Source organism: Pygocentrus nattereri, chromosome 18 (assembly GCF_015220715.1).
Source record: "Pygocentrus nattereri isolate fPygNat1 chromosome 18, fPygNat1.pri, whole genome shotgun sequence".
Lineage (NCBI taxonomy): Eukaryota > Metazoa > Chordata > Actinopteri > Characiformes > Serrasalmidae > Pygocentrus > Pygocentrus nattereri.
Genome location: NC_051228.1, coordinates 17,165,402 through 17,192,728, shown reverse-complemented (window position 1 = coordinate 17,192,728; position 27,327 = coordinate 17,165,402). Strand labels below are relative to the sequence as shown.

The 27,327-nt window shown below is 42.1% G+C and overlaps 1 protein-coding gene across 2 annotated transcripts in view; it reads right to left on the bottom strand.

Annotated features, from left to right (window-relative positions):
- aak1b (AP2 associated kinase 1b) overlaps window positions 1-27,327 on the bottom strand; it is a 62,863-nt gene that overhangs the window by 29,433 nt on the left and 6,103 nt on the right. For both annotated transcript variants that reach the window (XM_017718880.2, XM_017718881.2), the window contains exons 2-17: window positions 23,901-24,019; window positions 22,726-22,834; window positions 19,815-19,957; window positions 17,920-18,041; window positions 14,472-14,553; window positions 14,151-14,283; window positions 13,391-13,494; window positions 12,954-13,039; window positions 12,020-12,189; window positions 9,849-9,934; window positions 8,582-8,836; window positions 7,047-7,222; window positions 6,330-6,568; window positions 5,519-5,599; window positions 4,844-4,903; window positions 4,424-4,528 (exon numbers count right to left, since the gene is read on the bottom strand). In XM_017718880.2, the coding sequence (XP_017574369.1) occupies window positions 4,424-4,528; window positions 4,844-4,903; window positions 5,519-5,599; window positions 6,330-6,568; window positions 7,047-7,222; window positions 8,582-8,836; window positions 9,849-9,934; window positions 12,020-12,189; window positions 12,954-13,039; window positions 13,391-13,494; window positions 14,151-14,283; window positions 14,472-14,553; window positions 17,920-18,041; window positions 19,815-19,957; window positions 22,726-22,834; window positions 23,901-24,019 (2,070 nt within the window). The remainder of the gene's footprint in view (window positions 1-4,423; window positions 4,529-4,843; window positions 4,904-5,518; window positions 5,600-6,329; window positions 6,569-7,046; window positions 7,223-8,581; window positions 8,837-9,848; window positions 9,935-12,019; window positions 12,190-12,953; window positions 13,040-13,390; window positions 13,495-14,150; window positions 14,284-14,471; window positions 14,554-17,919; window positions 18,042-19,814; window positions 19,958-22,725; window positions 22,835-23,900; window positions 24,020-27,327) is intronic.

The window sequence follows — 27,327 nt, the reverse complement described above, 5'->3', positions numbered from 1 at the left end:
AAACCTGTATGTACCTTTCAGCATTAAGGGTGCCTTCACAGATGTGCATGTTACCCATGCCATGGGCACTAACACACCCCCACACCATCAGAGATGCTGGCTTTTCAGCTTTGTGCTGATAACAATCCGGACAGTCCTTTACCTCTTTGGCCCAGAGGATACGATGTCCATGATTTCCAAAAACAATTTGAAATGTGGACTCGTCAGACCACAGGACACTTTTCCACTTTGAGTCAGTCCATCTCAGATGAGCTCGGGCCCAGATTTTTTACTTGCAACAGAGTTTTAACTGAACTGTGTTCACTGACAATGGTTTTCTGAAGTGTTCCTGAGCCTATGTGGTAATATCCGTTACAGAATGATGTCGGTTTTTAATGCAGTGCTGCCTGAGGGATGGAAGGTCACAGGCATTCAATGTTGGTTTTCTGCCTTGCCACTTACTTGCAGAGATTTCTCCAGATTCTCTTGATCTTTTGATGATATTATGGACTGTAGATGATGAAACCAGCCATTAGGGGTGTATTTTGTGTGCTTCTGGTGCCGGTCCCAAGCCCGGATAAATGGTGAGGGTTGCGTCAGGAAGGGCATCCGGCGTAATTGTGCCAAAACTATCATGTGGATCACAAATATGTTTGCCATACCGGATCGGTCGAGGGCCGGGTTAACAACGACCGCCTCCGGTGCTGTTGACCAGCAGGGTGCCGGTGGAAATTGGATTACTGTAGGTCAAAGAACATCAAAGAGGAGAGGAGGAAGGCGGGTTAGAAGGCAGTGAGAGAGAAGGAAAGGCAGGAGTGTGGAGGTTAGAGTAGGGACTCTGAACATAGGGACAGTGACTGGTAAAGGCAGAGAGCTTGCAGACATGATGGAGAGAAGGAAGGTAGATATTCTGTGTGTCCAGGAGACAAGATGGAAAGGAAGCAAGGCCAGGAACATTGGAGGTGAATTCAAACTGTTCTATCATGGTGTAGAGAGGAAGAGAAATGGAGTAGGGATAATCCTAAAGGAACAGCTTGGGAAAAGTATTCTGGATGTAAAGAGAGTGTCAGACAGGATCATTAGCCTGAAGTTGGAGGTTGATGGTGTAACTGAATGTGGTCAGTTCATATGCACCACAGGTTGGTTGTCAGAGGAGAAAGAGGAATTTTGGAGTAAGATGGATGAAGTGGTAGATGGTGTCCCTAGAGAGGAGAGATTAGTGATTGGTGCAGACTTCAATGGACATGTTGGTGAAGGGAACAGAGGGGATGAAGAGGTGCTGGGTATGTATGGTGTGAAAGACAGAAATGCGGAAGGTCAGATGGTTGTAGATTTTGCAAAGAGAATGGAAATGGCTGTGGTGAACACGTATTTTCAGAAGAGGGAAGAACACAGGGTGACATACAAGAGTGGAGGGAGGTGCACACAGGTGGATTATATCCTTAGTAGGAGATGCTAAGGAGATTGGAGATGGTAAAGTGGTACCAGGGGAAAATGTAGCAAGGCAGCATAGGGTGGCTGTCTGTAGAATGAGATTAGAAACAAAGAAGAGGAAGAGAGTGAAGACAGAGCCAAAGATTAGATGGTGGAAGCTGAAGGAGGAGGATGGTTGCAGGCAGTTCAGGGAAAAATTGCAACAGGCCCTTGGGGGCAGTGAGGAGCTACCTGAGGACTGGGAAACTACAGATAAGGTGGTGAGAGAAACTGGCAAAAATGTGTTGGGTGTTTTGTCTGGTCAGAGGAAAGAAGACAAGGAAAGTTGGTGGTGGAATGAGGAAGTCCAGGAGAGTATTCAGAAGAAGAAGGCAGCTAAGAAAAAGTGGGATAACCAGAGAGATGAAGGAAGTAGGCAGGAGTACTGTGAGGCTAGTCGCATAGCGAAATGAATGGTGGCAAAGGCAAAGGCTCAGGCCTATGATGAGCTGTATGAGAGGCTGGACAGTAAAGAAGGAGTAAAGGACTTGTATCATTTGGCTAAACAGATAGAGCTGGAAAGGATGTACAGCAGGTTAGGCTGATAAAGGATAGAGAGGGAAATGTACTAGTGAGTGAACAGAGAGTGTTGAGTAGATGGAAGGAGTACTTTGAAGAACTAATGAATGAGGAAAACGAGAGAGAGAGGAGGACAACGGGGGAGAGATAGTGAATCACGAAGTGCAGAGAATTAGTAAGGTGGAAGTGAGGGCAGCTTTAAAAAGGATGAAGAATGGAAAGGCAGTTGGTCTAGATGACATACCTGTGGAGGTATGGAGATGTTTAGGAGAGAAGGCAGTGGACTTTTTAACCAGGTTGTTCAACAAAATCCTGGAGAGTGAGAGGAGTGGCCTGATGAGTGGAGAAACAGTGTACTGGTCCCCATTTTTAAGAAAAAGGGTGATGTGCAGAGCTGCAGTAACTACAGAGGTATAAAGTTGATGAGCCACACCATGACGGTCTGGGAAAGAGTTGTTGAAGCAAGGCTAAGGCGAGAGGTTCAGATCAGTGAGCAGCAAGGTTTCATGCCCAGTGTTGGTAGAGAAGTACAGAGAAGGTCAGAAGGAGCTACATTGTGTCTTTGTGGATATAGAGAAGGCATATGATAGGGTGCCAAGAGAGGAACTGTGGTACTGTATGAGGAAGTCAGGTGTAGCTGAAAAGTATGTGTGGTGCAGGACATGTATGAGGATAGTGAGACAGTGGTGAGATGTGCAGTTGGAGTGACCAGTGGTTTCAAGGTGAAGGTAGGGTTACATCAGGGATCAGCTTTGAGCCCCTTCTTGTTTGTAATGGTGATGGACAGGTTGACAGATGAGGTCAGACAGGAGGCTCCATGGACCATGATGTTGTAACATTGTAATCTGTGGTGAGAGTAGAGAGCAGGTGGAAGAGAATCTGGAGAGGTGGAGGTTTGCACTGGAGAGGAGAGGAATGAAGGTCAGTCGAGACAAGACAGAATACATGTGTGTGAATGAGAGGGAGGCAGGTGGAAAGGTGAAGATGCAAGGAGTAGAGGTCGTAAAGGTGGATGACTTCAAATATCGTCAACCATCCAGAGCAATGGACAGTGCAAAAAAGAGGTGAGGAAGAGGGTGCAGGCAGGATGGAGTGGGTGGAGACGGGTGATGTGTGACAGAAGGATAGCATCAAGAGTGAAAGGGAAGGTTTACAAGACAGTAGTCCGTCCTGCTATGATGTATGGTTTGGAGACTGTGGCTCTGTCTATAAGACAGGAGGCTGAGCTGGAGGTGGCAGAGATGAAGATGCTCCCTACGATTTTCGTAGGGAGTGACAAGGATGGACAAGATTAGAAATGAGCAGATCAGAGGGACAGTGAAGGTGGAGCAGTTTGGAGATAAAGCCAGAGAGGCCAGGTTGAGATGGTTTGGACATGTGTTGAGGAGGAATATTGGATATATTGGTCAAAGAATGTTGGAGATTGAGCTGCCGGGTAGAAGGAGAAGAGGTAGACCTCAGAGAAGGTTTATGGATGTAGTGAAGGTGGACATGGAGATGGTTGGTGTAAAAGTAGAGGAGGCAGTGGATAGGGCAAGATGGAGGCAGATGATCCGCTGTGGCGACCCCTAAAGGGAGCAGCCGAAAGAAGAAGAAGATGGACTGTAGATGATGAAACCCCTAAATTCCTTGCAATTGCACGTTGAGAAACATTGTTCTCAACAATGTTGTTCACAAAGTGGTGAACCTCATCCCATCCTTGCTTGTGAACGACTGAGCCTTTCAGGGATGCTCCCTTTATACCCAATCATGACATTCACCTGATTCTAATTAACCTGCTCACCTGTAGAATGTTCCAAACAGGTGTTTTTGAGGATTCCTCAACTTTCAGTCTTTTGTTGCACCTGTGCCAACTTCTTTGGAACATGTTGCAGGCATCAAATTCAAAAATGAGTGAATATTTGCAAAAAACAATAAAGTTTATCTGTTTGAACATTAAATATCTTGTCTTTGTAGTGTATTCAGTTGAATATAGGTTGAAAAGGATTTGCAAATCACCATATTCTGTTTTTATTTATGTTTTACACAACGTCCCAACTTCATTGGAACTGGGGTTGTAATTCTATGCCAATTTATTATTTTACTTTGGCTTTAGTGTCTTTTAACTATATTTTGTGTTATTATATTTCTAGGCTGTTCATTCATTATAGCATTTTTGCTTTTGCTTCACAGCTACATAAGCCGCCCACAGCAGTAACTTTCACTACAGTCTCACTTTCAGCTCAGATACACTCTTGAGCTCATAATAACAGTGTGAAGTTCTTCTCAAAGATACGTCTGAATAGGCCTCTATGCCTTTATTAGCCTAATCCTGCTTCTCCTGCAGTCAGCTTCACCCTCAGATCCTTAGCCAGCTATTTACAGGATAATTTGCTAAACTTTAATTTGGCCAGCTGTGTCCAGCTGTATCCGTGTTGCATAAGTGTAAGTGGCAAGTGTTGTTCTCCTTTACCATCTCTTGTGTCCTCCACAGAGCTTCCGAAGGGGTCGGCCATGGACAGAAGGTCCGGCAGCATCAGAGAAGCTTCTGGAGATTTTAGTCCCTCTATCAGCTTTTCTGTACACAAACAAACATGAGAAATTGCATCATAATGAAAAAGAGCTCTCTGATTTCATGCATTCTCTCAGATCACTGAGAAATAAGGCACATTTTACTAACTGCAGCAGTTTATGGAGATTTATTTATAAATATTCTTTAAGGCTACAATAAGTGAGCACTGGCTGATACTTTACTAAAGTACTGATCAGCACCAGAGCACTAATTCTGATACTGATCTAACTCTACAGTGTGGTGAAACACACACACACACACACACACACACACACACACACACACACACACACACACACACACACACAACTGCTGCCTCACCTGGAACTGCCAACAAACCCGAACCTCCATCCAAACCCAAAATATCAGACGGTCTCTCAGCTAGAAGACAGAGAGAGAGACAGAGAGAGAGGAAATGAGCAATTTCCTTAAATGGAAGAATACAATGTAATGAAGAGAATGGAATAGAACTGAATGTAACAAAACTAAAAGAAATGGAACAGAACAGAACAAAATAAAACAAAAAGCAACAGAGCGGAACAAAGTTAAACAAAAAACAGTGGAACAGAACAAAATAAAAAGGAATGGCACAAAAAAAGAGCTTAACAAAACAAAGGGAAAGAAAAAGTAACAGAATGAAACAAAACAATAAGTAACAGAACAAAAAAATGAAATAAAAAGGAATGGACCAAAAAAAAAAAAAAAAAAAAAAAAAAAAAGACAAGACAAAAAGAAAGAGAACAGAAAAGATCAGAGCCGAACAAAGCAGAATGTAATGGAATGGAACAGAACTGACCAAAACTAAACAGAATGGAAATGAACAGAATTATACAACAGAGTACTGGAATGGACCGTAACAGAATGGAACCATGTCTGTGAAACAGAAACACAGTCCTGCATAAGGAACTGCTGCTGTGGTGTAAACGTATTCATGAAGAACATCTGATTTTGTTTAAGCTGGAACAGTGTTTACAGTGCGAGTGAGTGACCGTGTACCTGTAGACTGAGGAATGGGTTCTACAGCATCCAGACCAGGCAGAAGCTCCTCTGTGGAGGAACTCAGAGGCTCTGCAGGTTCTACACACACACACACACACACACACACAATAATAATCATATTATATACATATATATATATATATATATATATATATATATATATATATATATATATATATATATATATATATATTTATATATATAAATAAAATGTCATAGATCTGTGTAATTGTTGTAATTCTACACAAGAAAGCACTGTAAATATTAAGAACGAGTGGCCTGGTCCCCTGGTATTCGGGTTTGGTTTATCAACTGTTCTTCTGTAAATGCTCTGTTCTAGCGTGGTAATGCGCTCTTCTTCACATTAACTGAGATCTTACTCATCTTCTCTTCTGGCTTCAGTTTGCAAAATGAGGAAGTGTCACTATTTACACCAAACTCTTGGGAAACTGGGCGAGTTTTCAGATTTACAGATATGCTGCAGCACATTGTAAAGTTTTTCAGAGGAATCCAGGCAGAGTTACAGTGTCTAGACTATGAAAGAACCAACTGGGCGAACCAGTCTTCTACAGCGCCACCCTGAGGCAGAGCAGTGCTGCAGCTCTAGTTAATTAAGATACCATAGACAGAAGCTGATTGTAGGTGAAGCAGATAAACAATGAGTTTCACTGAATCTGGATTTAATCTTTTAATGATTTTCACAAAACTGCATAATAATTACTGCAGTCCATCATAAATTAACTTTTACAAATCTGTGTAGCTGAATCACCATGTTGTATATTTATATTCCTAATGCCAAGGTCTTTACCGTCAGCAAGTTTGGCGAAGTCTTTGTTCAAAAGCTCCTCAGCGGTTAGTTTGGAGAAGTTGTCGTCTCCAAAGGGGTTCCAACTCGGCTGGTCGGGGGGAACGCTCACACTCGCAGCTGATGGGGGAGGTTGGGGGGCTGACGGGGCAGTGGGGGCTACAGCGCCTCCCTGCTGGCCAGGTTCATAAACGCTCTGCTGGGAGGACTGTGGAGAGTTAGACGGGGTGGCGCTCGCTGACCTGCAACAACAGCAGCACAAGCTCAGTGACAGCACTGTAAGAAAAACAGCTCCAGACTTTTTACACCTCTGTGCTTTACAGAACCCAGTGCAGTCTGGATGGAGCTCTTCTCCAAAACCAAAACTCAGCAACTGAAACAGGAGTGCTGCCATCAGTATATAAAGATGGACAGGCAGTGCATTCATAACCATTTAATAGTCATGTAATAACATTCTGTGCGGGAGCTTTCAAAGGTGGACGTCTGGATCCTATGACCACCACTGTGGTCTGATTTGGTACGTTTCTCTAGAACAGAGCATTTCACACCAAACAACTCTGAATGGCTCTGTTTACATCTTAACCATTTAATAATGAAGAACTTTTTTAAATATTGATGAAATTTATACTAACGATATGCACAAAATTTAATGATACTGCCCACACGTTCAGTATAGAAGGCTGATAGTGGTGCTCCATTGTGTATATAAGCGTTTCTTACTTGGATTTGTTGAGGTTAGCCTCGGCGGTGGCAGCCTGCAGCTGCTGCGTCGATTGGCTCACAGGAACGCCAAACATGGAGCTGTGTGTGACATCACTCTGGATCCGCCTGTGCCCCGCTTTCTGGGCCGTCCTGGGGGAGGAGGGCGGAGTCTGAGACAGGCCCGGGGCCGCAGGCTGGAGGCAGGGAGGTGAAGAAAATGAAAAAAGGAAAGAAATAAAAGGTCAAACAAGGTTAATACAGGACACAGATTAAGTGAGAATGCAGATATGGGTAACAAATCAATTAATCCAATTAAAGTGGTAATTCATTATTAAAACACATGAACACAAATAACGTTATGTTTTTTGGGAACAACATAAAGCATACACAGGATTTTGTAAGATTAGAATAAGTGAAAGGCCTACATGATACTAACCAGTGGAGTGTAAGAATTTAGGTATGCACATATATATAGCCTAAAAACAACACAACTTAATCTGCAACCAATAACTTTGCTGGAGATCAATCTATCTTGTGCACGTGGGGTCCAAAAGTCTGAGCAGTAGTGAAAGTGCTTCTATGTTGCATTACTTTCTAATTTAATAAAAAGCTTTTCATTATAAATGATGTCAGCATAACATTCAGAGTGAAAAGTAGAATCTTGGACATTTTAACATGAATTTCTTAGTATTTGGTGGCATGTCCCCCTTTTTCTTTATTAGCAGTGTAATCTCAAGCTGCATGGAGGCCATACATTTGTGTAAAAGCCTCTGATAAGCAGTTCAAATCCAGAGTCGTCTGAACACAAGCTTTACTGGAAGAGATTGAGCGACAAAGATATAGTGCAGAATTTTAAACATTTCTTTTTATTTATTTTTCATTTTTCAAGATTCTAAAACTTTCTGTTGTTAAATGAAAAAATACTAGATACTTTCAAAGTGGTCTCAGACTTTTGGATCTCATTATAGGTCATCAATATCATAGGCAACTTTCACAGGATGTCAAAACAGTAATAGCCATCTTAAAGGGGAATTCCACCAACTCATAAATTTTTGCACAATTCAATAGTTGAATGTAATTGTTGATGTAAACAGAGTGATTCAGCGAAATGGTTCAGATTTCTTTACAGTGGTGATGACAGGAACCAGGGGTTGCTATGACTACAACACAACTATGGACATTTTGTTTACTATCCAAAACCACCAGTGAACCTATGCGTGGAAAATCTGAAATACAGAAAATCTGAAATGCTCACAATACTCTGCATGTATCCCTCCACCATGAATGGACCTGAAGTTCTCAAAACCTAAAACAACGTCTTAGATATCAGGCAGTGAATTCGTAACCATTTCATATAACAGCTTTCTGTGAGGGAGCTCTTAGAGGTGGATGTCTGGTTTCTACCACTGAAAAATTCTGACTCTAAGTTTCTTTAGAGGGGAGCATTTCACACCAAAAAACTCTGAACAAATGTTTTAAACTGGTATTCCTCTTTAAAGGCTGGATATCCCTAGATTTCACAACTTAATGAGAATGTGTGTTTGTGAGTTTACTGTGTCCTCTGTGCCGGGCGGTGGCTGGACTGCTGGCGGCTGGATGGCTGGAGTGGGCACAGCTGGAGTTGGCGGTTGCTGCTGCTGCTGCTGTTGTTGTTGTTGTGCTGTTTGTTTACGCCGGGCGGTCCGCGCAGGAGCTGTGGGCGGAGCTGGGCTTGAAGGGGCTACTGCAGCTTTCTGAGGGGCAGGGCTAGTCACCACTGGAGCTCCACCTCCTGACACAGCTGCTGGAGCCGTGACTGGCTGCACGGGCTGAAAGACAGACAGGCAGCAGGAGGACAAACAAACTATTTATACAACAAGTGCAGTAGTTTTAATCACATACGATCTGCTCTGTGTCTGATTCATTAAAGTTTCATAAAATATGGAAATGAGAGATTTGAGCTCATTCAGCTTCAGTGCGAAATCAAGCACCAGCCTATCAGTACCTCATTTACAGATCATTTACATAAAGCATTCTTTCTTATTTTTGAGCAGTGTCAATCGTAGAAAACAAAACCAAAGTATATGAAAATGGAAGAGTGTTAAAGGTTTAAGCTCAAATTTATACACAGTCCTACCAAACGGGAGTTTGATTGTACAGATTAACCAATGATGTAACAGATGAATAACAAAACTGTAAATTATTTGCAAGTAAAATTTGTGATGTGATTTGACTGTGTATACCTTTAATTAATTTAGCACAGTTCTATCCATCCATCGTTTTAGTCCATCGTTTAAACCAAATGGACTTTCAACTTAAATATTAGAGTATACATTATACATACACAGGTATATATATATTTTTGATGGACCTGAATAAAAAATGAGCTGCTATGATTGTATGGGGGGTGAGAAGTATGGAGTTCTCAAATTGTTCTCCCATATAATATGTCTAAATGATTTATAGATTACTGTAGGAAAAATTCTGGTCATTTCTGCACAAAAAGAAATTCCTGTGGAACGTCTTGTACATCTTGTGTATGGCAAATAAAAAAAAGACTCCTATGGGCTTAATTTATAATCCAGCACTGCAGCAGATCCTTTCATGATTCAGAATAAAGTTCCAGTAAGAATAACAAACACAGAGCAGAACACGTAGTTCCTGTCAGGCTCTGAAGGCTCTGAAGGACGTCCATGCTTTTGTCAGTCAAAGAAATAACTGGAGACTTAATAACTACTGCCTGTAGAAGAAATACATTAAGCTGGGGCTCAGACCCGTCTCTTGACCGCACGAAGCGCCTACTATTGAAGTGTGGGATTACACCACAAACAGGTGGCTCACCTGTTTGTGCGGGGGCTGGCTGGGGGTGGACTGCGCGAGCTGAGACTGCAGCGCTGCGGCCGGCTGAGCCAAATTCACACTTACAGCTACAGACAGAGACAGAGAGAAATTAGAAAGAGACATTTCTCTTTTTAACCTTAGACAAACATTTAAAGGACCCATATCACAAAAAAAAACATGTAAAATTCATAGTAAACATTACTTACATTTCCAAACACTCTCTCCCATGCAATACATACAGTATATATACAAAACCTATGTTGACTACATTGGTCTAGTTCTTATGTCATCATAGTTGTGTTATTATAACTACGGTTAGGTGATCTCTACCTAACTGGGATATGACAATGCCTACTGCAAAACGTTGTGATGGATGATGACACTCGGGGGGGGGGGGGGTTTCCTCTGTATCTACCATTTCAACCACTACTGTGTTTGGAGATTATGGCAGAAATATTCAGAAATATATTTGGGAACAGAAAGTTACTGTTTTAGTGAATTTTTTATGGTTATTTTTTAGGTTATTCTTTTGTCTAATTTAACGACTGAGGTGTTTCTGGGACACTATGCTGTTTGCATCTATCAGTATACATGAAATTATAGCAAGAACAGTGAGGCTACAAACAAACAGCATGGATCTTTAGCAGGCACAAGACTGTGGCTTCATAATGACTCAGTGAAAAGGTCCAGCTGTTAGAGTTTAAATCTTTGTCTATTAAACACAATCAGATGAAGAACTGCCCGTTTAACCTCACTGTTTGTGCTTTTTTGGGTCCTCCCAACATGCAGGCTGTAAAGGTAGCAGAAAGTGACCTGCTGGACAACAGGCTAATGCTACAATAATAAAAGGCAGAATTCAGGTTTAAGCCTTTAAAGTGTTGATTAAAAACTAAGAAATCCAAAGTAAAGAATGCTAAATTCTTGTTGTGAGCTAAAAATGTCCATATTTAAACTGGAGCTGACATTAAAAACCCAAAAAGCACTGTGCTAATCCCACTAGCCTGATGCTAACATAGCTAGCTATTACAGTGATTATATGAGGTGCATTATTGTAAGGCTGGTTCAAAAACAGATTTCTATATTAGACATTGCTATGAAAAGGGAAAACCATGGTTCTGTGATTCTCAGTGGAAACACAAAAAAAAGCTTTAAATGAAATGACTGAGTGTTTAGTATTTATTGTAATGTTAGGCTGTAAACAGGATCCTCTGACTAGGGCTGGGTGTACACAACACAATATTTCATTACAAACTAAGAGCTGAGCTGAAACTGTAAAGAAAGTGATCTGATGTTTGGATCCAACATTAGAAACATTAGAAACTACTCTATTAGCTCCTATCTGCCTGTTTTACATGCACATTCTCCTTTCTCTCTACTCTTCTAGCTCTCTGATTGGCTGTTTGAATCACTCACTGTGTTCATCTCTGACTGTCTCACACTGCAGGATTCATGAACGTTTTTGAATCACAAATATGAAACATGTTGGATAATATCTGAGGGTCTCTGATCACTCCAGAGCTCGATCTAAAGGGCTAAAGATTCACTCACTTCCCCTCTCACACTACGGATCATCCACACTGTCACATCTGATCAATCTTCTGGCCTGGAAAATCATTTCAGATTGTGAAAATTTGTTGCAAGGGTCAAATTGGGGCAAAAAAATCATGTATTGTGGACCCAGCCTAAAGGCAATGTCCTTTAGAAAAGTCTGTCCACTCTGTGGTCATCTTTGCAATGCTGCCGGGCAGTTATTTCCAGCTTTACAAGCCCAGACTCCTCTTTCTGAATGCGGAGACCAAAATTCAATGAATACAGGCCACATAGTGTCCTTACACAAGAAAGATAGATAGGTAATCGAAAATTTTATTTTGAAATAGAAAATATATAGGAACCCTGTACCCTTGAGAGTACCACTGAGGTGATGTCTTCATCAATTGGATGATGTTAATTAATTAAAGTATTTAAATTGATAAATTACAAAATACAAGACAATGTAGAATACGGGCCCTTTATTAGTCCTTGTTGGCTGCCCATGTTCTGAGTAGTGTGTTAGAGGTGTGAGGTGAGGTGAATGAGGCGTGAGTGAGGGTGGCATGGGAGGTGCGTGTTGGTACCTGTTGGTACATGAGGTGTGAGAGGTGTATGTGTTTGTGAGGTGTCTGAGTTGGTACCTATGGGCTGTGCGACACTCTGGGCCGGCTGATTGGCTCTCCTGCGGGGCGTTAGTGCAGCAGGCTGTATAGGCAGAACACCTCCTATAGGCTGAGGCTGGGACTGGCCAGCTTTGGGCCGCTGTCGGGGGGTGATGGAGGTCTCAGTAGTGGGAATGGGGTCTGTTAGCCTGCAGAGGACAAAAATACACATATACAGTGTCAGTGGCCAGCAGTGATGATTTATCTACAGCACTGTGCAACATTAAGAGCCCCTTTGATTTAATTTTCAGGCAAAATGACCATATTAAACAAAAACTCACACAGAAGCCTCAACAGCTAAATCTAATCTCAGCTGTGTGAGTGTTGAGTGTGTCACTTTTTACCTTTATTACAGCTTCCATTCTTTTCAGGAGACTCACTTTGGTTCTCATAGAAATCTGCAGACACACCTCCACAGTTCAGTCTTAGAGTTTGGTTGATCATTTTCTGAAGTAATCAAACACATTCAGTGATATTGAGGTCTGGACTTCTTTGTTTGATGTGTCTGTCTCCTTTTCTCAGTGAGGCTTCTTGACAGCTGCACATCCTTTCAGACCCATAGTGCTGAGTTGTCACAGTGGAAGGTGACAGTGATTTTCTCCTCTTTTAAAGATGTGCTGTTTATCTGATGAGGACAGCTTTGGTGTCTACCAGGTCTTCCAATTGACTGTTAGGAGCCACATTTTCTCTGTAACTTTTAATCAGGTTCTGAATGACACTCTGTCCTTTGAATTTCTCCTTCCTTATGAAAGTGTTCTTATCGTACATGCAATATCCTCCCAAATATCTCCAGATAAATCAATTACTTTTACTTAATGGCTGTTTTGACTGTAAATTAAATATCTGAAGTAAGGTCTCTGACTCTTGCACAGTACTGTATTTTATGGCTGTTTTAGAAGCTGAAAGTATTTACCTGGCCTTTGTTTGCGTTTGGCTCTTCTTCGCTGCTGCCTCACTTGCTCTCACCGGCTCAGGAAGCTTAGCAGGGAGTGGGGAGTTCTGAGAGATAAATAAAAACAGGCACTTATCTTATCTTAAAGTGACAGATTAAAGGCAAAAAACATTCCACAGAGTTTCCCCCTTTTGGTTTCCGTTTTTCGGCTCTATGTGTCCTGAAATTGACTTCGCTTTTGGCCATGAATCCTCAGTTCAGTGTATCACTGATACGGGATTTAGCAGAGGCCCAAAAATACAGACTCTAACAGTCATAGAGTGCTAATTGACTACATTTGCAGTAAAGGGGGGAGACAACTGTGTAAAATTGAGTTTGGGGCAAATTATTGCTACACAGAGAAATCTGCACAGCACCCGAATGACCAGAAACAGCAGGGTTGGAGGAGATAGACTGACCTTCACATTCTGGACAGGACAGTCACGTCTGGCCAGTCTGAAAGCAAAGTGGGACACCTGATAGATATCCGGCCTTTTATCAGGATCCGGCTCCAACATATAACCTTATTCACCATCACCACCACAGCCATGAGCAGGGAGAGAGGAAGAGACAGAGGAAGAGAATCAGGGAGAGAATGAACCACACCCCCAACTAGAGATCAGAAACTGTTATTCATGAATTCAAAATTGGAACCCCCCCCCCCCCCCCCCCCCCCAAAAAAAAAAGACTGATTTGAATCTCTGATAAAATCTGCCTTAAGCCTCAAATAGTTTGTAATATTTGGCTTAGTAATACAAAAACATGATTTATTTGTTTTTTTCTGGCTACTGCACGAGCACAGATCTCCACAACCAGGGGGGCTTTCCCTGCTTGGGCCACAATATTGCTGGCTCTTCTCCACCCATGGCACAACCAGCAAGCTGACTGGTTCTTTTTAATCAATTTGTGGGGCTTTCTCTGCAAACAGACATCATGTTGAGCGCTACAAGCGATCCCATTCATATTTTAACCAGTGACTGCATATACAGACAGTTATAACGTCTCTGCTATGGCACAGGTCACGTGGCTACATGGTTCCCACACTGTACCTACAGCATAGATTTGACGTAGGAGGTTAAATCGGCCATTAATCAGAGAGTGCAGGTGTATGTGAGTCATGAGTGAGGTCGTGTACCGAGGACCGTGTAGGATAAAGCTCTGTTTCTGGTTTGAACTTACGGATCAGGCAATGCATGTCATGTGAATAGCGTGAGTTGTCTGGGATGGTGAAGTTTCCGTCGCAGATCGCCACCTGACTCTCTCCGAACGGCAGCGAGAAATAACACAGCTTATACAGCAGGCAGCCCAGAGCCTGAAGAGAAACACAGAGATGACACAATCACCATTTACTCTCTCTGCACTTCCACTCATATTATATATTTAATATATTATGTATTGAATTGGAAACAAAGTTTATATCACAATACCTACATTTAGAGACAGTTATCATCATCTGAACGATTATGAAAAAGATGAATGTGCAGGTGTGATGATACTGACCCAGATATCTGCTTTGGTGGTGATGAGTTTTCCATTATACAGATTCACCATCTCTGGAGCACGATAGGAGAGAGTGGTATACCTAAACACACACAGACACAATTCTTATCACATTTCTGAAAACAGCACACCTAAACAGACTACTGCACACCATCTAAAGGAAACCACACACCATCTAAAGACTACTGCAGTCATCTAAAGGAAACCACACACCATCTAAAGACTACTGCAGTCATCTAAAGGAAACCACACACCATCTAAAGACTACTGCAGTCATCTAAAGGAAACCACACACACCATCTAAAGACTACTGCAGTCATCTAAAGGAAACCACACACCATCTAAAGACAACTGCAGTCATCTAAAGGAAACCACACACCATCTAAAGACTACTGCAGTCATCTAAAGGAAACCACACACCATCTAAAGACTACTGCAGTCATCTAAAGGAAACCACACACCATCTAAAGACAACTGCAGTCATCTGAAGGAAACCACACACCATCTAAAGACTACTGCAGTCCTCTAAAGGAAACCACACACCATCTAAAGACTACTGCAGTCATCTAAAGGAAACCACACACCATCTAAAGACTACTGCAGTCATCTAAAGGAAACCACACACCATCTAAAGACTACTGCAGTCATCTAAAGGAAACCACACACCATCTAAAGACAACTGCAGTCATCTAAAGGAAACCACACACCATCTAAAGACTACTGCAGTCCTCTAAAGGAAACCACACACCATCTAAAGACTACTGCAGTCATCTAAAGGAAACCACACACCATCTAAAGACTACTGCAGTCATCTAAAGGAAACCACACACCATCTAAAGACTACTGCAGTCATCTAAAGGAAACCACACACCATCTAAAGACAACTGCAGTCATCTAAAGGAAACCACAGACCATCTAAAGACTACTGCAGTCATCTAAAGGAAACCACACACCATCTAAAGACTACTGCAGTCATCTAAAGGAAACCACACACCATCTAAAGACTACTGCAGTCATCTAAAGGAAACCACACACCATCTAAAGACTACTGCAGTCATCTAAAGGAAACCACACACCATCTAAAGACAACTGCAGTCATCTAAAGGAAACCACACACCATCTAAAGACTACTGCAGTCCTCTAAAGGAAACCATACACCATCTAAAGACTACTGCAGTCATCTAAAGGAAACCACACACCATCTAAAGACAACTGCACACCATCTAAAGGAAACCACACACCATCTAAAGACTACTGCAGTCATCTAAAGGAAACCACACACCATCTAAAGACTACTGCAGTCATCTAAAGGAAACCACACACCATCTAAAGACTACTGCAGTCATCTAAAGGAAACCACACACCATCTAAAGACTACTGCAGTCATCTAAAGGAAACCACACACCATCTAAAGACAACTGCAGTCATCTAAAGGAAACCACACACCATCTAAAGACTACTGCAGTCATCTAAAGGAAACCACACACCATCTAAAGACTACTGCAGTCATCTAAAGGAAACCACACACCATCTAAAGACAACTGCAGTCATCTGAAGGAAACCACACACCATCTAAAGACTACTGCAGTCCTCTAAAGGAAACCACACACCATCTAAAGACTACTGCAGTCATCTAAAGGAAACCACACACCATCTAAAGACTACTGCAGTCATCTAAAGGAAACCACACACCATCTAAAGACTACTGCAGTCATCTAAAGGAAACCACACACCATCTAAAGACAACTGCAGTCATCTAAAGGAAACCACACACCATCTAAAGACTACTGCAGTCCTCTAAAGGAAACCACACACCATCTAAAGACTACTGCAGTCATCTAAAGGAAACCACACACCATCTAAAGACTCCTGCAGTCATCTAAAGGAAACCTCACACCATCTAAAGACTACTGCAGTCATCTAAAGGAAACCACACACCATCTAAAGACAACTGCAGTCATCTAAAGGAAACCACAGACCATCTAAAGACTACTGCAGTCATCTAAAGGAAACCACACACCATCTAAAGACTACTGCAGTCATCTAAAGGAAACCACACACCATCTAAAGACTACTGCAGTCATCTAAAGGAAACCACACACCATCTAAAGACTACTGCAGTCATCTAAAGGAAACCACACACCATCTAAAGACAACTGCAGTCATCTAAAGGAAACCACACACCATCTAAAGACTACTGCAGTCCTCTAAAGGAAACCACACACCATCTAAAGACTACTGCAGTCATCTAAAGGAAACCACACACCATCTAAAGACTACTGCAGTCACCCAAATGAAACCACACAGTGTCTAAAGACTACTGCACACCACCTACAAACTACTGCAGTCATCTAAAGGAAACTGCACACCGTCTAAAGACTGCTTCTTCTTCTTCTTCTTTCAGCTGCTCCCTTTAGGGGTCGCCACAGCGGATCATCTGCCTCCATCTTGCCTTATCCATTGCCTCCTTTACTTTTACACCAACCATCTCCATGTCCACCTTCACTACATCCATAAAACTTCTCTGAGGTCTACCTCTTCTCCTTCTACCCGGCAGCTCCATCTCCAACATTCTTTGCCCAACATATCCACTATTCCTCCTCAACACATGTCTAAACCATCTCAACCTGGCCTCTCTGGCTTTATCTCCAAACTGCTCCACCTTCACTGTCCCTCTGTTCTCAGAGGTCCCACCTCCAGCTCAGCCTCCTGTCTTTTAGACAGAGCCACAGTCTCCAAACCATACATCACAGCAGGACGCACTACTGTCTTGTAAACCTTTCTTTTCACTCTTGCTGCTATCCTTCTGTCACACATCAGCCCTGACACCCGTCTCCACCCACTCCATCCTGCCTGCACCCTCTTCTTCACCTCTTTTCTACACTGTCCATTGCTCTGGATGGTTGACCCAAGATATTTGAAGTCAGTCTAAAGACTGCTAATTGTCTAAAATCATTTTAATTCATCAATTTTAGTCAGGATGAAAAATGGCAAAACTGTTTTAAAAAATAATAAATATAAATAAAACAAACATGCTTAATGTCCAGTTTTTGTCACCAATGTACAGAAAAAAAAGATATATTTTGCAATAAAAATCATGAATTATTATAAGAAAACACTGACCTGTAATGGGTGAAAAACTTGATTACACTAAATATCGATGAAATTCATATTGACTGAGCAAAATATAATAATTATGGAGAAAACTACTTTCGGAGAGTTAAACATGCATCAGGTCAATGTGACCCTGGAACATCACTGCTGCTACTTACAGCTGAATATAACAGGAGGGTTCATATAAAGCTATAGGTTCATATATAGCTGTAGATGTACAGCACCAGAAAGACCGGGAAAGGGGCAGAAAAAGATAGAAAAAGAGAATGAGGGAAACAGAGAAAGAAATGAAAGAGAAGGAAAGGAGAGAATAAGCAAGTGAAGGTAAACCTACTTCTTTATTTCCTCCTCCACAACAGTCACTCCCTCGCTCTGCGGGTTCTGGAACTTCTTGGTCGCGCTGCCGAAATCACACAGTACGTAGTGCCCTCGCTCGTGCAGCAGGATATTCTCCACCTGAAACATCACAAACACCAAAGTCCACATTAACACAGAGTCTACAGAGCTTATAAAGCCAGCATCTGTCTGAACGACTCTGTTAGCCTGCCGTTTATCGCAATGTACATGGCTAGATGATCGCATTTTTGGTTCTAAATTTTATACTGAATGGAAGTTCCTTAGAGACTTGCTAAATAAATGGTATTACAGGAGATTCGGATCTTGATTAACCTGCTAGTAAAATGGAAAAGACAAAGAGATTCATCTGGGCCTGCTAACATCCCACCGACTTCTGGCCTTCACAGAATGAATTACTTAAAACTGAGGCATATAAACTAAACAATATGTTGCGCATGTCTGCAGAGTTTAAAATGTCTGGATTTAAAGTAGAGCTGACATCTAAATCCGACATCACGCTGAGCTAACCCTGAGCACTCGGCACTGAATGTGGAGCATAATTTTACCTTTAAAAAAAATAAAACTTAAGTGAATGAACACGTTTCTATGTTAGACATTGCCATGTAGTGGCTTTCCTTAGTGGTTTTATGGGACTTGAGAGTGAACAAACTTAAAGTGAAATGAAATCACTTTGTTAGTGGGAATAACTGGTGTCAGCTATGAATAGAATCCTCTACCTAAAGATTTTCTCTCTCACTCAGCTTCACTGACCATATAGGAGCACTTTGTAGTTCTACTGTTACAGACTGTAGTTCATCTGTTTCTCTACATACTTTGTTATGCTGTTTTTCAAAGGTCTGGACACCCACAGAGCTGGTATTATTTGGATGGCGGGTCATTCATAGCACAGCAGTGACACTAACATGGTGGTGGGGTGTTAGGGTGTGTTGTGTTGGTGCGAGTGGATCAGACATAGATGTACTGCTGGAGTTTTTAAACACTGTGTCCACTCACTGTCCACTCTATTAGGCTCTCCTACCTTGTTGGTCCACATTGTAGATGTAAAGTCAGAGATGATAGCTCATCTGATGTCACACAGTTTGTGTTGGGCTTCCTAAAGTCCTTCGTCAGTCGTCACAGGATGCTGCCCACAGGAAGCTGTTGGCTGGATGTTTTTAGTTCTCAGTCCAGCAGCGACACTGAGGTGTTTAAAGATGCCAGCAGCACTTGCAACAGTGCATCAAATCATGGGTTTGTTCATGATGTCCCGTTCAGCACTGCCGTCAGCGTCTTTTGAAAGTGCTGACTGGAATCACTACACTAGTTTTTGTTTTGTGTTGATAGAACAGGTATAAACAGAGACAGGACCATTCAATTATGATATATAAATCATATTTAATTGCATGTAAAGTAAATAGGACTGCACTAGCACCACTGCCACAGTTACAGATGGCAACGAGAAAGTCACACAAGGCTGCAGGTCCTGCCAACGCTGCCACCAACTGGACAAAAAAGGAACCTCACACCAAATGCAGTCCTGTAATGTATGGCTGTAGCGGAGTATGTCCTAAGGAAAATAAGATAATGAAAAAAGTTTTTCTCTTGAGTGATGCATTAGCTAAAGTTGGAGAGGCTGAAGGATATTAGAGTTAAATTAAGTTTGCATAATGTTCCTTGTTCAGTGGACAAGAGAAAGAGAGAGCAACCATTTGATGTGGCTACTAACAAAAGGATTTGGTCCATTTTTAATAATACATTAACTATGTTTCTGGATTTATATAACATATTTGAACTGTATTGGTAATGTACACCATTTGGCATCTACATGTCTTAACTGTCAGGGTTCCTCCTTTAAGAGGTCCTGTGCTGGTTCAGTTGAGTCCATTACTGTACCTTTAGGTCTCTGTGGATTATAGGTGTTTTGCACTGATGAAATTGAGCCACAGCTTCACAGGTATCACAGAAGATCTGCAGAACCTCTGCCTCTGAGAACCCGGTCTGCAAACGCTGATTCATCAGGTTCACCACCTGACCTCCTTAAAAGAAACAGATTCACAGAAACAAAGTCAACGGTTTTACTTGAATCTGCGATATTCACTAAAACAGTCTGCTCACATAGTACTAAGAGGTATGGTCAAAAATGAATATGATGCTTTAATTAAAACCTTGGACAATTATGGTTTATACACAGACTAGCCGCTTCAAAAAAGCTTTCCTTGTGGTCGTCCTGACCATGGAAGAATAGGGTAACAAAGTATGCAGAGAAACAGATGGACTACAGTCTGTAACTGTAGAACTACAAATATGGTCAGTGGAGCTGAAAAAATAGAAAAATTAGTGTAGAAACAAGGAAGTTGGCTTAAGCAGATGGTCGGTGTATACAGATTATTCTACTAAAGTGGTATAAAATCACAGTTGAAAACACATTTTGGACTTTTAACTGATCTTGGACTTTAGACTAATTTTTTTTTTGCTTTAAGTCTCCCTATACCTTAACCCCTTACATGGTCAGTGGGCCCAAAGGTTTATTACACACTTCTATAATCTATTATAGAAGTATTATAGAGCAGCTCAAGAACACATTTAAGAACAAGCTTAGGAAGATGTTGGAGAATGAGGTCCAGTGATTTTTCAGTACAATGACAGAGAAAACAACCCCAGGAGGACAAACACAAACACCCTCATCTTTCTTTCATTAAAACACCCGATAACATTTCTGTACATTTCAAAACTGAAACTGAACTGTTTCAGACGAGAGAACCTAAACTGAATTCCTCCGGAATGTGTTTGTTCTGCTAATGTAAAATTATCAGAACCATTGCAGAACAGGATAAGAGTGTACAGTCTCTAAATCACTTTCACCTTGTGCCCTCTTGCTCTTGTTGTTTTTGAACATGTGACTGTGCTTTGAACAGTAAATCCAACCCTATTCCCACAGTGGAAATGTCTGGAAAGGCTAACACTGCCAAGGTAAGGGATCAGAGCTCTAACAAAAGGGAAGAGAATTCTTCTGTTTAGACTCTGCTGGTGAAGACAACTTCTGTTATTAAGAACCGGCACAAATGCATGTGGTTGGTTTGGCGTGGGAGGACCTGAGAGGTTTATATTGCTTAGAAGCACGCACTGAGGATAACAAGAAATATGTGGGGAGAAAACCATGTGGGGCAACAATAAAAGAACCCATGTATGAGCAGATGCTGTCCTCTTGTGTTTCACTTGTACATGTGCAGCAAAAATCAGCATCAAAATATCCAAGATCATCTCAGTGTTGCTATGTTTCTCAAAACAAGATATCTCCTGTAAATTAGATACTGGATCTGAGCTCAAAGTCTGGCTAGTCCTGGAACAGGAATCTTCCAGACCTCTTTATCTAGGCCAAAGGCCCAGAAAACCTCAATACATACTTTCTTTTCTAAATACTTTCTTCCTCTTGTGGGCTGTTAGCCTGGGCGACAGGGCGATGTAATCAGATATTGTCGATGATGCACAAGTAAGCCAATGACAATGTGTAAAAAAAAAAAAAAACGGAATTTTGGTAAAAAGAAAAATGGGATTAAACAAGGTGTTCAGGTTTGGCTTCCAATCCTACATCAAGTGCATGATCATTAGCAAACCACTAAAAAAAAGGTACCCACCAAGCAAAAGCTACCCACCAAGGGAACCTAACCACCAAGCGAAAGCTACCCACCAAGAAAAAGCTACCCAGCTAAACATCAGCTGAAAGCTAAGCATCAAAAGAGAGTTAATCACCAAGAGATACAAACCACCACGCGAAAGCTAATCATCAAGCGAAAGCTCACCACCAAGCGAAAGCTAACCACCAAGCGAAAGCTAACCACCAAGCGAAAGCTCACCACCAAGCGAAAGCTCACCACCAAGCTAAAGCTAAACACCAAGCGAAAGCTAAACACCAAGCGAAAGCTATTCACCAAGAAAAAACTAACCACCAAGAGAAAGCTAACCACCAAGCGAAAGCTCCCTACCAAGAGAAAGCTAATCACCAAGAGAATGCTCACCACCAAGCAAAATCTAACATCCAAATGAAAGCTAACCACCAAGCGAAATCTAACGGTCAAATGAAAGCTAACTACCAAGAAAAAGCTAACCACTAAGCGAAAGCTAACCACTAAGCGAAAGCTAACCACCAAGAGAAAGCTAACCACCAAGAGAAAGTTAATTACCAAGAGAAAACTAACCACCAAGATTAAGCTCACCACCAAGCAAAAGCTCACCACCAAGCAAAAGCTAACAACCAAATGAAAGCTAACAACCAAATGAAAGCTAACCACCAAGCGAAAGCTGCCCAATAATCAAAAGCTAACAATCAAACAATGGAGCTATCAAGCTCATCGATCTGTTCGCTGTCTGTTCATTAGTTCATCTGTTTAATCAGCCATGTCAGTGTTCCCTGGACAAGTAAATAAGAACCCTCCTTAAGGTTCTGCATATAAAAGCTGGATGATGGTTTTAGTGAGTGGACACAGCACCAGCGTTGGCCGTGCTGGAATTATGTAAAAAGTAAAAAATAAAATAAATAAATAAATAAAATGGAGATGTTTCTTTGGAATGACCCATTTCACTCATTTCGCCATTTCTCTGTGTTTAGTTCTATTTCAGCACTGTAGTAGGCTGGGAGGGCTGGACTCTTTAGAATAATAGGCCACACCCATACAGCTCTTAGATCAGTCAATGTTTTTTAAGCTGTGTTTTTATTATATTTCTATCTTGTTATTTGCTGGATTCAATAAAACATGCTGAGATTTTTTTCTAATCAATATTATCAGCTAACTGTACAAACATTAACCTCTACAGAAGTCCATGAGGATGAGGACCTCCCACACGTCTCCACTGCCCACCGCCGTCACACTTGAGTCCAGGAAACCCACGATGTTCTTATGGCCAGACAGATCCCTCTAGACACACATAAACAAAGGATGGGTATTTCAGACACAGCTGTAATTTATGCTCAGATTACCACCTAATTATCAAATTTGTCATGTGTTGAATCAGGTGAGAGTTTGAGTAAAGAGAACAGTAAACTGGACACAGCTGTGGCCATCAAAAGTGAAGTCTGTTAACCTTCAAATATCATAATGTAGAACTAGAGATGAGGAAGTACATGTGAAAGTAAAAAGTCTTAAAAAGTGAAATTTACATTGTGTTTTACTGATATTGAATTTGTATTACATTAAAGCTGCACTATGTGAGATTTTTAGCGTTAAAACTGAAAGAAGTGCAGTTACTGAGTGAGGAGAGTAAAAATGGGCTAAAGTATGATGAGTGTGCGCTGGTGCAAGTTGCTTTGTCAAGCCTGAAATAATCTAAAAGTCAGAGAGAGTTTTTCAAACCACATCATTCGTCTTTACATATTAATGTCACAGACTCAAAAATATCTTTGGGCCCAATGTTAAGGCCTCAAATGATCTCAAAATCAACATTATGCGGATGATGACAATAGTAGATAATTTACTGACATCCTCAGAAGACGTGTTCTTCACCACAAATAGAATGAGCTCTCTTTGAATCCTTTTTCAAATTCCTTTGCTTGTGGGGGTCTGAAGCACAACCGATGTTACAAAAAGCTCTTCTGCACATTGCATGCAGTTAAACATCTCCACCAGAGAAAAGCAAATCTCAAAAACTTACATAGTGCAGCTTTAAATCTGATAAATAGCTCACTGCTCCTCACTCAGTAAGGAAGAGAAATGAACCTTATGATGCCAAAACAAAAACGGCAACCTACTAGTACTGATATTCGGTTTATTTTTAATATTAAATAAAAATATTTTGCTATGTTTAAACAATACATTTAACAGTACTGGACATGTGCACCACATTGAGGCTTACAGTCAGTGTTCCCTTTCTTCAGGTAGACACAGAGGTGTTTATGTTATGGCACTATCTGAGAGAAACTTTTTGGCAGCTTTATGTTTCAGACTAAGAAAGCTGAGATTCAGCTAAGAGGGAACACACACTCACCATGATCTGTATCTCACGGCGACACACCTGCAGATCATGCTCATTATTCACATACATCCGCTTCAGTGCACAGCGAACACCCTGATGAGTCCGCACCAGGAACACAATCGCAAAACCACCTGCAAGACACAAACAGGTTCACAACATACAGATGAAAGATTTTTCAAAATTCAGCTTAATTAAATGGTCAGGATGTAAACACAGTTGTTCAGAGTCGTTCAGAGTGGTCTGGTGTAACGCGCTCCATTCTAGAGAAACTTACAGGGTCAGAATTGTTCACAGTGGTGGTGATTGGAACCAGACGTCCACCTCTAAAGTTTTCCTCACAGAAAGTTATTGAAAAATTATGAAATGGTTACGAATTCACTGCCTGATTTCTGAGAAACTGTTTTGCTAAATTTTGAGAAGATTTTGGCCTTGACATTTATTCATGGTCGAGGGATGTATAACATGCAGGGGGTTGTGAGGCAAAATAGTCCTCAATGAAAACTATTTTCCCAACATTCCATAAAAAACTCAGAAGACATATGTAGTCACTGGTGGTTCTGGATAATAAATGTCCTTATTTGTGTTATTTAGTCATGGTGACCCCTGGTTCCTATCACCACCACTGTAAAGACATCTGAACCATTTCACACTAAACCACTCTAAATCACTCTGTTAACATCTCCATTACACACTCCATTATGGGCGAATCTTTAAGAAAATATCATTTATGATACAGTGGGCCTCATTCACCTATATTTTGTTTTTTAATGTGTTCTTGTAGAAAGGTCCCATGAAAAAGTCTACATCAGATTTATGACGTGTTCTTAAAGCGCAGAACTGTTCTCACCTTTGTGCTCTTGAGTGTGTGTAGATTCTGTTCTTACCTAAGAACAAACCCCAAATAAGAAAACACTGGTGAACGCCAGAACCTTTGTAAAGACTGCGTAAGTGGGTTTAAGTGGGTTTTCATCTTATGAACAGTTGGTGAATGAGGACCAATGTTCTTTAAAAAACTCATTTACAATGGGTCCTTTCCCAAAGCTGTCCTCTGGTGGACATCCACAGAAGCACAGGTAAAAAGTGAGTGAGTGTATAGTGACTTAAATGTGATTAATTACAGACACTTAGTGAAGTTAGACACAGTTTAATTAACTCAGAGCCATCGTCATAATCATCCCCTGCAGTAATCTGCCTCAGGAGAAAAGGCCTTTATTGTAATTCTACACAGAATATCTGCAGAATCTCCTGACCTTGAGTGACATCTCACAACTCAAGAGTCAAAACCCTAGAACTGGGATATATTTTACATTTTTATATTCAATTAATATATACAGTGTTGTTTAATTTTGCATTCAGTATTTAGTTCTCATTCAGTGCATTCCATATTACTTCTCATTGTTATGTGTATTATATTTTTATTTCCTTTGACACCCCAAACTGGTCATGCACCCAGCAAACAGGTCATGTATACACCAAACAGGCAACACATACAGCGAATAGGCCACGTATATACCCCGAACAGGCCGCATACAGGCTACATACACCCTGAATGGGCAGCATACAGGCCGCATACACTACGAACAGGCCGCAGACTTCTAAAACAGGCCATGTATATGTCGAACAGGCCGGGAACATTCTGGACAGGCTGCAGACACCCCAAACAAGCTGCAGACACTCCGAACAGGTAATGTATACACCAAAAAGGCCACGTATACACCAAACTGGCGGCAGACACACTGAACAGGCGGAGGACACACCGACCAGGCCACACATACACCGAACAGGCCATGTATATACCCCAAATAGACAGTGTATACACAAACATGCCAAGTCCACCCTGAACAGGCCAGGTACACCCCAAACAGGCCACATATACCCCGAACAGGCAGCATACAGGCTGCATACAAGCCAAATAGCCCGAGTATACACCAAACAGTCCACGGATACACCGAACAGGCTGCATTCAGCCTGAACAGGCCGCATATACATTGAACAGGCCGCACACACTGAACAGGCCAGGTAAATGTTGCACAGGCCAGGTACAGCACAAACAGGCCACATTCAGCCTAGACAGGCCATAAATACTCCGAACAAGCTGCAGACTCCCCGACCAGGCTGCTTATACACCAAACAGGCCGCACTCAGCCAGAGCAGGCCGCACTCAGCCCGAGCAGACCGCAGACTCCCCGAGCAGACCATGTATATGTCGAACAGGCCAAGTACATTCTGGACAGGCTGCAGACACCCCAAGCAAGCTGCTGACACCCCGAAAAGGTTACGTATACATCGAACTGGCTGCAGACACACCAAACAGGCCGAGCACACACCGAACAAGCTGAATATACACCAAACAGGCAGAGTATACACCATACAGTCCGCCGATACCCCAAACAGGCCGTGTACACCCTGAACAAGCTGCGTACAGGCCACATACTTCCCGAATAAGCAGCAGACAGGCCGCATACACGCTGAATAGGCCGACTTCACCCCAAACAGGCCACACATACATCAAACGGGCCATGTATACACCCCCCAGTTAGGTCATGTACACCCTGAACAGGCCACAGTCACCCCGAATAAGCTGCGTACAGGCCACATACTTCCCGAACAAGCAGCAGACAGGCCGCATAGCCACCGAACAGGTCGCATTCACACACCGAACAGGCCATGTATACGTCGAACAGGTCTGGTACATTCTGAACAGGCCACGTATACATCAAACTAGCTGCAGACACACCAAACAGGCCAAGTACACACCAAACAGGCCGAGCACACACCAAACAGGCCGAATACACACCAAACAGGCCGAGTATACACCAAACAGCCTGAACAGGTCCAGTATACATACTCCGCATACACACCCCGAGCAGGCCGCATACACACCCCGAGCAGGCCACATACAGGCCGCATACACGCCGAACAGGCCAACTTCACCCCAAACAGGCCACACATACACCAAACAGGCCATGTATATGCCCCCCGATTAGGCTGCATACATCCTGAACAGGCCACAGTCATCCTGAACAAGCTGCGTACAGGCCACATACTTCCCGAACAAGCAACAGACAGGCCGCACACACACCGAACTGGCCAGGTATACGTCAAACAGGTCTGGTACATTCTGAACAGGCCGCGTATACACCAGACAGGCCGCGTATACATCAAACTAGCTGCAGACACATTGAACAGGCTAAGTATACACCGAACAGGCTGAGTACACACCAAACAGCCTGAACAGGTCCAGTATATTGAACAAGCTGCATACACACCCCGAGCAGGCCACATACACCCCGAACAGGCAGCATACAGGCCGCATACACGCCGACTTCACCAGGCCGTGTATATGCCCCCTGATTAGGCTGCACACAACCTGAATAGGCCGCGGTCACCCCGAACAAGCTGCGTACAGGCCACATACTTCCCGAACAAGCAGCAGACA